The sequence below is a fragment of the Solanum lycopersicum genome, chromosome 2 (genome assembly GCF_036512215.1).
Source record: "Solanum lycopersicum chromosome 2, SLM_r2.1".
In the NCBI taxonomy this organism is placed as follows: Eukaryota; Viridiplantae; Streptophyta; class Magnoliopsida; order Solanales; family Solanaceae; genus Solanum; species Solanum lycopersicum.
The window spans coordinates 55,237,626-55,250,483 of record NC_090801.1 but is presented as its reverse complement, the minus strand read 5'-3'; the positions used below and the strand labels follow the sequence as shown (position 1 = coordinate 55,250,483).

At 26.2% G+C, this 12,858-nt stretch overlaps 1 protein-coding gene and 1 long non-coding RNA gene across 2 annotated transcripts; both read left to right on the top strand.

The window, feature by feature from the left end:
- The first annotated feature begins 4,265 nt into the window (after window positions 1-4,265).
- Window positions 4,266-5,451, top strand: LOC101268738 (protein PHLOEM PROTEIN 2-LIKE A9). Its single transcript, XM_004233849.5, has 3 exons — window positions 4,266-4,478; window positions 4,599-4,675; window positions 4,895-5,451. Exons 1-3 carry the CDS (start codon window positions 4,422-4,424, stop codon window positions 5,253-5,255), a joined length of 495 nt encoding a protein of 164 aa, XP_004233897.2. The 5' UTR covers window positions 4,266-4,421; the 3' UTR covers window positions 5,256-5,451.
- A 4,708-nt stretch (window positions 5,452-10,159) lies between these two features.
- Window positions 10,160-11,103, top strand: LOC104645912 (uncharacterized). The gene is made up of 3 exons (XR_011215159.1): window positions 10,160-10,272; window positions 10,370-10,446; window positions 10,564-11,103. It is a non-coding gene; the product is annotated as an uncharacterized lncRNA (long non-coding RNA).
- The last annotated feature ends 1,755 nt before the right edge of the window (window positions 11,104-12,858 follow it).

The window sequence follows — 12,858 nt, the reverse complement described above, 5'->3', positions numbered from 1 at the left end:
ATTGGTGTACCAACTCTAAGTTATATAAATTAAATGTGTTACCACATATATAATACTGTGCAATTGTAAATTAACTGACATAGTCATTAAATATATTTGAATTACAAAACACATGGTGCAAAATTTATACAAGTAATTGGTTATAGATAACTGGATACATTAATAATACTAATATAGTCTAGTGTCACTAATGACTTATGCATTTGATTGGACCAATTCACCTGTTTATCTTATGGCTAAATGGGGAGATAATACTCAATGGAAGAAAGGTAAATTTGACAAGTGAGATTAATGGAAAGAAAGGTGAATTTGACAAGTGAGATTAATGGGAAAAAATTTATATAAAAAAGTATTATGATCAGAAAAGGAAAAGACAATAATACTGGTAAGATCTATTTTGGGTTGTATGAAGTTTGGAGCAAAAAAATAAAAAGGAGGTCTCAAAATTTATTTTTTAAACTTAACGGAGATTTAACTAGATATTGATTTTGCTGTACTACAGAAAAAACGTAAGATGAAAATAATTAATTGATTGTTGGCATATCATGAATAAAACTCGTATTATAACTATAATTAAATTGATTTACATTTGTTCTTTTATTTGTTTCAAGTTTCTCTCTCCCCCCCCCCCCCCCCCTCCTAATATAAATATATTACATATATTCAATTTAACTAGTTTCACGGAAAGAAGTTTAAAATATTCATCGCAACAAATGAATAATTTACCGCAATAATATAATTGTCTTTATATTATTATTAGCAATAATATAATAGTGTATTTATAACCAACACTTAATGTTGTTAAATACTTTAGCAACTTTGAATACATATTAATAATGATTTTTTTGGATATATTAATTATGGATACAATGTTGTTAATTAGGAAAATTAAACCAAAAATATTGTAAAATTAACCTAATTAATAATTTAAAATATTTAAAAAAAAATTGGAAAAAAATATTATTAAAGGATTATAATTTTCCTGTTTGATTAAAAAATAAAAAAAATAAGTCCTTCGGGATGACTTAGTTGGTTAGGAGGGTGGTTATCCACACGGATGACCCCTGATTGATCTCCCCTTAATGCCTTCTGAGTTGAGCTTGTAGCATAGGGTTTGCCTAATGCGGTTTACATTCCCTATGTGATTTGCAAGCTAATACACAGTGGGGGATTTATCCAGAAATCACAAAGTGCTCACCCGAAGGACAAAGATTGTAACAACTGCGGGTTATCTTGGAATTCAAAAAAAGACAACTCTTGTGTGTACTCTAAGTAATTTACCCCTCATTTTTGTCAATATAGTTGGATAAAAAAATTCCAGAATAGAACGAGAAAACTATGTTGCAATAGTGGCAAATGTACAAATTAATTTTAAAATTTAGTGAATTCAAATATATATGGCAAAGAAAATTCCACAGTAGACACTTAATTCAGTGGTTCAATTTGCATCCCCACACCTTTCAATAACTACAAAATACTCATAGTTGTGCAAAACATTATAATTTATGATGTTTTAAATACCCTAAAAATTGTTTCATTATCATTTAGTGAGTTTAGTCGGGACTATTTGTTTATTGACTGAGTTTATGCATTGGACAAGCTAAGTAATTTAATTGAGACTTAATTTGACCATTAATCGTTACAAAAGTATAATATCAATTAACTAAAATTCTTGCTACTTTAAAATTCAAATATTTAATATTTTTAAGTATCGCATTGACATAATGAAATTGAGACAAGAGTAGACTACTTGCTTTGCTTTGCTTTGGAATATAAAAGGAAATCCACATTCATTTTTTATGTTATTTAAACGTTACTTAATGCAACTAATTTAATTAATAGGTGGAATTTTGATTTGACCCTTTTTGGCCCTTCCTTTAAAACTTTGTGGCAGTTGATAAAAAGGGGAAATGAAAAAAGATGTTTTAACAGTGGAATATGTGAACCAATAAATCAATATATAAGCAATGAAAACGATATAATATAGTACTCTAATATTCTTAACGCGTCATGATAATATTTATTCGAGATTTTATCAATTTGGAATCAATCTCTATCTTCATGATACAATTTTTGACAACTAATTATAGTTACTACGTCGACTTTGGAGTATATTTTTGATTATCAAAATAAAGATACGATGTGAATATATTCTATTTTCCTGAAAATGCGTTTGTTTTAGGTGTCATGACTTATTCCCCTTTAAGCTAGTGCATGCATACATGGATTTTTTTACCTTTTAGGTTTTGGATTGTGAGATTGATTTCCCCTCAATGCCTTCTGAGTCGTGCCTGAGAGATGTGTGATTTGCAGGACGATTTATCACAATTATTTTTTGATCAATCATGATCATACTTTACTGGACGTATTCTCTCAAATTATTCTAGCTAGCAATAATATGTCGCCGCTCATTATTGACCATATCAAAACTGTTGAATGCTTTGAATCAGACCCGCTACAAACAGAAAAGACGGGGGTCTCTCCATAATAAAACTGCTCCCCCTCTTCCCGTGGACGTAGCCAATTTATTGGTGAACCACGTAAATCTGTTGTCTTGTTTTTCGCGTTTATATTTTCTCGTATTATATCAAATTCCGCACAACAAAAACTTATGTTATCTTTAAAGCCTCTTTTAAATCTATGAACTTGCAAATTAACTATAATAAGAACATAGTTGAACAAGTAAAAATATTAAACGGCTCTATATATAAAAATGTACAAGAATTCATTGTATAATTATTAATCAAAATCCATGATAGAAAATTAATTATTTATTAAAAAAGTTGAAACACAATAGTAAAATGCATAACCAATAATGAAATATAGGTCTAAAATCCCGTAATCTATATTTGAAATTTCAATTACACATTCTAAATTTATGGATATTTTATCACCCTATTGGATAATTTAAAAATAAAATAAATAACGTCTTAAATGTTGAGTTGGCATAGAAAGTACATTCGCTCTCTCAAAGAGATTGAGAAGTAAAATTGAGAAGCAAAAGAGCAGTAAAAACAATATTTTTATTATATATTTTTACAATGAAATAGTATATTATATATTATATTATTTATTTTTATAAGCAAAATGATACTGTTTTAATGGAGGATATTATTGTCCCAGTCTCAACTGCATCTTTGGTGGATGGTAAATTTTATATTTATCAGAGAAACTCATTGAAGGAGCCGACAATGACAAGGAAATAATCACCCGGAAAAATGAATTCGTCGACAAATTTAAAAATTTATACTTGAACTTCAAAGCTCTTTAACGATGGTTATCCATAAATTTGTATTTCACCCTTCATTCATCAATTTTTTTAGTTCAAATCAATTGATTCAAATGTTTTCAAATTCAAGAACTCAACAATTGAATTCTCATAAAGGATTCAATTTAGTCTCTACAGATTAGTAATTGCAAATGAAGATTTTTAGCTTTAGATTCAAACCCAAAAATTCACATTTCTTTTTTGATTTTGAGATGCTTTGTATGTCAATGGAGTTTTTTAGTTTTTGGCTCAAATCTTCGCACCAAATTAGATATCAATTGTTTAGATTCCATACACCAAACTTAATTACACTCACAGATTCGCACAAATCCAATGAACACGATGGAGAACAATAAATTTTCTTCAAATTTTTAGAAATTAATAAAGCCAAGAAAACAATTGAATGATTTTGAAGCAAGTATTATAGCAATCGAAAATTTGATGAATCAATTTGTGTACATATACCATTTACAGATTTTAAAAGAAAAAAAATGAATAAAGATAAAAGAAGGAACTAAGAATATATTAAAAAAATCATTATATATACTAGAATCAAGTGATAATTCATTTTTTTTTTAAAAAAAGGCAACGAAGAAATCATCTTAAATGTGAAATATGCGAACTAATAATATTCACCGCGTGAGAATAATATACTTTGTCAAATTTATTGTAGGTATGTTATATTATTCAAATTTGACAACTCATTATAGTGAGGAGTATATTCTGAACTTTTTATTGGTGGGTTCGGTCATCTTTCGTGATTGAATAAATTAATCTGATTTATGTTGATAGAGATAAAATTTTAATTTTACGAATTTTAAAATGGCAATATTTTATTATATTGAGTTCTAAATTTAATATATATTTAGTGATTACTTTAAAAACAAATATACCGACTAAATAAAAATTATTGAATTTTATCGAACTCTTGATTTATACGCACTTAGGAAAATGCATGCCGACTTATAAGAATATAAGACATGATAATTTATTCCATATGCTATGCTAATATAAATGTCTCTTACTATTACTACGTGTGACTATTGATTCCATTTCTATCTCTCTCTATATATATATGATTTTTGTAACCAAAATTATTATAAGACACTGAAATCTCCAAATTCTTTACAATTCAACTTATATAGAAAATTAAATGGCTTCAAAATCTTTTCACTATCAAGGCAATCAATCATTCACTATAACAAAAAAGGTACAGAACACTTCATATACTTCCTATATTGCAATTCTTCTTTCTCTCGTTACATATTCTTAATCCATCGAGTTTTTGTTATGTTGATTTATTTAATTCTGTTATTTTTGTTGCTTGTAGGGTTATATAATTCATCCTAAATCACTTAATATCGTTTGGGGAAATGATAAGCGTTATTGGAAGCTACCCAAAGATGAGTAAGAATACAATTTTTTTTTAATTTTATTTTTGCCAACTATATTTTGATTTCATAAAGAAGTTGAACATTAATTTTTATAAAAGGACAACATTTTGCATAATGAAAAGACAATATAGGAGTACATATATAAATTCATCTTGAGATCAATTTAATTATACTGATCTCCTGTTGTATTTAACATGTTAACGTTTTTATCAAATATATTTGAATTATACAGAATGGATGATGCAGAACTTATACAAGTAAATTGGTTGGAGGTAACTGGTTGCATCGATAATATAAATATAACGAAGAAAACATCATACAACATTGAATTTACAGTGTCATTGATGGCTGATGCGTTCGGTTGGAGTGATTCACCAGTTTATCTTATGGCTAAATGGGGAGATAATACTCAATGGAGAAAGGTGAATTTGGCAACTAAGACTAATGACAAAAAGATGATATCAGAAACTATTACTATCATAAAAGGAAAAGGGAGCAATACTGATAAGATTTGTTTTGGATTGTATGAAGTTTGGAACAAAAAGTGGAAAGGTGGTCTCAAAATTCATTCTGTAAACTTAATAGAGACCTAAAAACTAATTTAGCCGAGTGAAGAAGTAATATTAGAAATACATTTATAATTGTCATTCGTAACTCAATTGTTTAGAGATATTCTTTTTCATGTACTTTAGAGTGTGTTTTCTAAAAATAAATTTGTATTTGTGACTTTGTATTTGTATTTCTCAAATCATAAATGAAACTATGAAGAAAATATTATTGGTTTCCTAATCAGCAACAGTTCCATAAGTATAGGACTATAGGAGGAGTATCCTGAGAATTATATCTATTTTAGCTAAGGCAAAAAGTTCGAAATATATCTGAATTTTGATCGAAATTACTGTAACAAATTTAGGGTAGGACTTATTATCGATTGCACTATTTGATAGTGTTTTTTAAAGATATATAACTGTCGAGATCGACACGTTATTATTTATAATGATGCAATATTTATAATGTTCACGTAGACACTTATATATTTTTAAAATATACTATTAAATAGTGCATGAGACAATAAACCTAGCCCAAAATTTAAAATTGTTACATCGATTTCGATCAAAATTTATATATATATATATATTTATTTATTTTCAAATTTTTTCCTATTTAATTACGATGATAAGTTATTCTGTTAACCATATTTTGTTCACTACTATTCAAAAATGACTCCCCAAATTAGCCTTGTAACAGTGAGTGTGACACAATTGCAATTTCTATGTGTTGAGAATCAGCATTAACTTACCACAATTAGTTATTTCTCGAACAATTTTTAGAGTTGTAAAGATTAAGATTATGTTTACTAAATTACTTAACTAATAAATAATAAAGCAGTTAAAATTATATAATTAATTATTACTTCTGTTTAGCCATACGCAAAAAAAAAAGGTTTCTTTGTACTTTTCTTAAATATGATTTATACATATAATTTCTAAAAAAATATCTAAAACATTTTAAAATATAAATATTGAAAACTACGTTTCTATATTTTTTTTTATATAATCAACAAATATTTTTTTAAAAATTTAGTTAAAGTTGAACCTGTATTTATTAGAGCTGTCAATATGGTCTAGCCCACCCATTAGGGCTAATCCATATAGGCTTTGACATTTTACGGATCAGGCCGGGCTAGCCCATTTTTTGTGTGGGCCAGAAAATGATCGGTCTTGCCCACAAGTACGTGGGCTACAGTCTTGCCGGGCCAGTCCACTTTTTTAAAAAAAATATTTTTTTACAATTATTAAATTAAATTATAAATTATAATTTAAAAATATTATCATAAATATCGACAAAACAATATTACGTTATGATATAATATTTAGCACGATTTCAAAAAAATAAGAAAATATTAGTTATTTGATCGATAACAATAATAAATTTTTATAATAAAATAAAATAAAATATTTTTCTAAACTATATATTTATTACTCTATATAAACTATTTCAAATTGCATTATATTAGATTCTCAAAGTATTTTGAGTGCAAAAAATAGTCATATTAATGATGTAACTTGATGTTGAGTTCTTAAAAGATAAATCATATTACCTTGTTACGGTAAAAAATGTTCAAAATATAATTTAATATGAAAAATACTATTTTACTAACAAGATTTTGATAATATTTTATCGATATAACGTTAAATTTCATATGTGCATTCATATATTGAAAACAAACTGTCCCAGTAATTTAGTGTTCAGATTCAGAGACAATATTTTAATAGTCATATGTTTATTCACATTTACACATCTAGATCTTAATGCACATCTTAATATTTAAATGCGTATTCAAATTCAGACGTCTTAATTTTAATGGAAACAAATGAGACCTTAATGTCATTACTTGTTAATCAAATTCACAAATAAAATTATCTTTATAATATTTTGGGAAAATACACAAGTACCTCCAAGACTATGACCGAAATTCAAAAGACACACCTTACTAAGGTCGTATTACCCCACTGAACTTATTAATTTATTTTTTTTGAAATTTTGTGTACCTCTTTGGCTTACGTGGCATCCAAATATCTCTGATGCGCCTCAATTGCGTGGAGTCACATAGAGTGCCACATAAGACAAAAGGTGTATAAAATTACAAAAAAAAAAAGTTCAGGGGTTATAGGACCTTAGTTTAGTTAAGGTGTGTTTCTGAGATTTTGGTCATAGTCTAAGGGGTACTTGTGCATTTTCCTTGATATTTATTAATTTTTTTTCAACTAAAAATATAAATATCTAAATAGAAATATTATACTAATTGTTTTGATTTTGAACTCTCTTTATTTTTAAATTTTAATATCATATTATATTTTTTAATTGGCTCACGGGCTGGCCCTATCGATATTTTTCAAGCCCCAAAATAAGCAGACTTATTCAGGTCGGACTAAAAAACCCTTTTCTTAAATGGGCTCCAAAAATCTTAGCCCAACCCTATTAAATTTCGGGTTAAGCCAGGCCGGCTTAACGGGCGTAGCCCATATTGACGGCTCTAGTGTTTAGTCATATATTTCACAAAAAATATATAAAGCTTGAATGTACTTTTCCTAGATATGATTAGTACAACTAATTTTTAAAAAATAGCAAAATTATTTAATTTGATTAATATTTGGATTTGAAATATACATATTTAAAAACTATGTAAAAGATGCAATAAGTCACAATATATTTTATAAATATAAAATTAATATTATTATTAATAACTGATATAAAAGAAAGAAAGAAACAAACATCATATCATTAACAAATCTTCTTATATTGCTTGCTTATTCCCTTGACCGCTTCAATGAGAATATGAATCTTTTAAAGTTTTAAGTTTGAAAACTATGCAAAAGGTGCAATAAGTCACAATATATTTCAAAAATAGAAAATTACTATTATTATTAATAACTGATATAAAAGAAAGAAACAAACAAACATCATATCATTAACATGTCTTCTTGTACTGCTTGCTTATTCCTTTGACCGCTTCAATGAGAATATGAATTTTTTAAAGTTTTAAGTTTGAAAACTGTTGCTTGGTTCATTCATCTTTACTCCATTTATATTTTATATTTTATATTTTATATTTTATACTTATTTTATTTATTTTTATTTGTCCATTTTTCTATTTCATAAACTATTTGAATCTGTGACCAGTATATGTATTTCGTCACAATTTTTATATTAATTAATGTATATTATTGAATGTTGAAAAATAAGTAATTAGTATTCACTTTCACTTATTATTCTTTCTATCAGCTTAAGCATAAACTGATTTGCCCTCCTCACCATCAAATACTGAGTGCTTAATTATTTTTTTAATTAATATAATTAATATTAAAAAATCTAATAAGAAAAATATTAGTAACTCATTGATTATTTAAACTTTTATCTTATTTGTGTTCAAGCGAAGCTACCTTGTATGAAGGGTTCATCCAAATTTGTTTCAGTGAAAAATTATATTATTTATATATGATTAAAATAAGTTTATAGGTATATATAGTAGATGTTGAACCCCTTCGGCTATCTATTTCTATAGATTTTGAGCTCCTTATTAAAAATTCTAACTTCGCCTCTACTCCCACCCCTAATTTACATGTTTCTTTTATTTATATATATTTAAGAAAATAGAAAAACAAAAAGAGTCAATTAAACTACAACTTTTTGCAATCTTTTTCTAGAACTCGGCACCAGGTATTTGACATCTAATTAATTAAAAAGGCAATGAAAACAAGGTCTAAAAAGTGGAAGATGTCAACTAAAGCAATCAAAAAGATACGTACACCTATCGTTAATTTTTACTTATCTACTATTAATAAAGGGAAAAAGATAAAATATGCCATTAAATTTTTAGAAAAATCTTATTTATGCCGTCAGTTAAAAATTTAGCTTATTTATATCATTATCGTTAAAGAAAAGACTCTCATGCCATTATTTTCAATAATGGTTTTATAAAATAATTTTTGACACGTGATCAATTATAATTTAGTCACGTCATTAATTTTTTAATTAAAAAATCATAATTCTGAAAAAAATTGAATTATTTTTTTCAATTTATTTTATTTAATAAATTGATGACGTAGTCGAATTATAATTGGTCACATGTCAAAAATAATTTTGCAAAACCACCGTTAAGATAATGGCATGAATAATTATTTTCTTTAACGATAATAACATAAATGAGCCAAACTTTTAATTACGAGAGTTCAATGACATATTTAGCATTAATAAATTTTCATTTTTTTGTAACAAATCTCTATTTTATCACCAATATTACTGACTTATTTTCTAAATAAATTTCATCCAAGAATATACACTAATTAATAGGAATATTATAGTAAAATACTTATATCAATTATTATTATTTCTTAACGACATATAAAATTAACAAATCAATAAAAATGAACAGAAAGAATAATATCTATGCTAAACGTGTGAGAATATAACACAAAACCAGTTTGTAGTGGGTAAATGTTATTCCATCTTTTACCAATTTGACAAAGGACGGTTCTAAGTTTAATGCGTTCAATTTTGACAATAATTTATAGTATATATATATATATATATATATATATATATATATATATATATATATATATACACTTTTAACTTCTTTTTTACGTCCGATCATCTCCAATTTTGTTAAGCTAATTACTTCGATTAGTAAAGATTTACATTTACTAAATCCTATAAGGTATTAATAATAATATTTTTTAAAAGAAAAAAAAATAAAAATTACGATGTGTCTTATTTGAACGTCACTATTCAACTTGTACTAAAATTATTTAATTTGTCAAACAACAAATATGCGATCTTTAAACTAAGTTTCGTACGACAAAAAAACCGACATTTCTACTTTAGTCGGTGGTATGCTTAGCTAAATGCCTCTTTCATACAACGTAGTTGATTCCCATGCATGCATGAAAATAATTCCTATCTCTATATATATTTGACTTATTATAACATATCACTAAAATCTCCACATTAATTCTTACTAATTTTGAGTAATTTAACTTAATATAGCAAATGGCTTCAAAAGCTTTTCACTATCAAGGCAATCACAATTTCTGCAAAACACAAAAGGTGCAAGAAATTCCTTTCAATGTATATTAAGTTATGTTCGAGTTTCTATTTTTTTTTAAAAAAAAAATATGAATTATGTTATTTTTGTTGTTTGTAGGGTTATATAGTTTATCCGAAAGCACTTGATATTATTTGGGGAAATGATAAACGCTTCTGGAAGTTACCCAAATATGAGTAAGAACTAAAGGGTGCTAATTAATAAGTTTATATAAATCAATTTAATTGGCTTAACATACGGTATCTTTTTTAATATCAACTAATATGTTGTTGGTAAATGTATTTGAATTACAGAAAAGATGGTGCAGAACTTATACAGATAAATTGGTTGGAGGTAACTGGTTGCATCGACGATATTAATATAGCGAAGAAAACATTATACAACATTGAATTTACAATGTCATTGATGACTGATGCGTTCGGTTGGAACGACTCACCAATATATCTTATGGCTAAATGGGGAGATAATACTCAATGGAGAAAGGTGAATTTGGCAACTAAGACTAATGACAAAAAGATGATATCAAAAAGTATTACGATAACAAAAGGGAAGGGGAACAATGTTGATAAGATTTATTTTGGATTGTATGAAGTTTGGAACAAAAAGTGGAAAGGAGGTCTCAAAATTCACTCTGTAAACATAATAGAAATCTAGATTGAATAAATCGAGTGTTGTCATTTCGTATATCAGAGTTTAAAATAGAATAAGTTCAAGTTAAAAGTTTTATTATTATTCACGTATTTCAGAGTGTGTTTTTTCTTAAATAAAATTTGTAATGGTATTTGTATTTGTATTGCTCACATCATGAATGAAACTATGAATATTCCCAATCATATTGAGATTATTAACTTAATGATAATTAAAAATTGAATATTACGTTTGTTCTTCTATAAGAACTGAAAATAAACAGATTACCCTTCAACTTTAATAATCTGTAAAAGACATTCACATATTTTAATTTTATCAGTATTCTCTTAATTGTGCGCTGTATTTTGTATATAAAACTGATATCATCCTAGACATGTTAAACAAATTTCATGTGTTGAAGTGCTTTACATGCGCCACAAATACGTCACGGGATAGATATTAAAAGGTAAGTAAAAACATTATTGATCATACGGGATAAGATGAGAAAAAATATTTTTCCTTATCATTCTTTTTTGCTCTCCCTTTCTCTCATTTTATATACAGGGATTTGATGTAAGAGCTAAATATTTCATTTTGTTTATAATTTTTTAAGATGAAATTTACTCATCACAAAACTATATGAAAGTATTACAAGAATACATAAATACTCCCTCCGTCTAATTTTATATGTCACTTTTTTAACTTTGCACTTGCATTAAGAAATAATATAACTTTATTCTTCTATTTTTATTTATTTTTTCTGAAACTCAAGTTTCAATTAATGAATATGAATTAATTTATTTTGATTAATTAATTTAACTAATGAACATGAATCATTTACTTGACTTTATTAAATTGGTCAAATATATATTTTCAAGGCTAATAACTCTCAAGCATAAAAAAAAAGAATATGATAATTTATGCATTGATTTAATGAAATAACAAGTATTATGATTCAACTATTTACATGACATATAAAATGGGACAGAGGGAGTAATGATTAAAAAATATTTTTAAAAACTTAGAGAAAATTATATTTAAAGAATACTTTCACGTAATACCATTTGTATACTATATTGATGTCTTATTACTCTATTCAGCTTATTTTTCTAATTGATTTTCTATCCTTTTTCGGTCTATGCGGCACTAACGTATGAGCCTAATGCGTTATGAATTTTTTTTCCAAACTAGTGCCACGTAGGCTGAAAAAAAGTAAAAAATTATTTACGAAATAAGTTCATGGGGTAATAGGGTCTCTAGAATTTTGAGCACAGATTGGGGTACTTATGCATTTCCCATTTTTTTTATTGGAACTTGTGGCTTTATTAGTTTGAGGTAATTTTGGCCGAGTAGAATCAAGTGATTCTTCATTTTCTTGGGGAAATTTTTTTAAATATCAATATTTTAACATATAAGAAGGCTCATTAGCAACACTTTCAATATTGAGTAAAAATGTCAAAATTTTAGTTTGTTACGTATATTATTTATGTTTTTATTATTTGTTTTTATTTAAAGAATACAACTTTTATATAACATATTGAGGAAATTTAGGGGAGATAATTTTTAAAAAAAGAAACAAATACTTAAAAGTCTCATCAGTTACAATTTATCAAAATACACCAATTTCCATCTCTTCTTCTTCTCTCACCATGTTCTAAAAAACACGTCTTTCACCATTGTTCTAAAAAATTCAATATATATCCATAAAAAATTTAATCTTTTTTGTTTATAAACACTTTTATTTACCGAAATAAATTTCTAATTTTCACTAATTATTGTTATGAAAATCAAAGAACTAAAGAAGTACTACAACTATAAAATTATCAATATCCAATTTTCACTAATATTTATTGTTATGAAAATCACGGAATCAAAAAATTCAATATTCAGTTTTCAATAATTATTGTAATGAAACTTTATGATAATAGGTTATAGTTTTATCTATTAAATTTAAAAATTTT

Bases quoted from the DNA above. Each gene is read 5' to 3' on its own strand.
- LOC101268738 (XM_004233849.5), top strand. From the start codon at position 4,422: ATGGCTTCAAAATCTTTTCACTATCAAGGCAATCAATCATTCACTATA. The intron at 4,479-4,598 runs GTACAGAACACT...TGTTGCTTGTAG, and splicing joins CATTCACTATAACAAAAAAG to GGTTATATAATTCATCCTAA. The intron at 4,676-4,894 runs GTAAGAATACAA...TGAATTATACAG, and splicing joins TGGAAGCTACCCAAAGATGA to AATGGATGATGCAGAACTTA.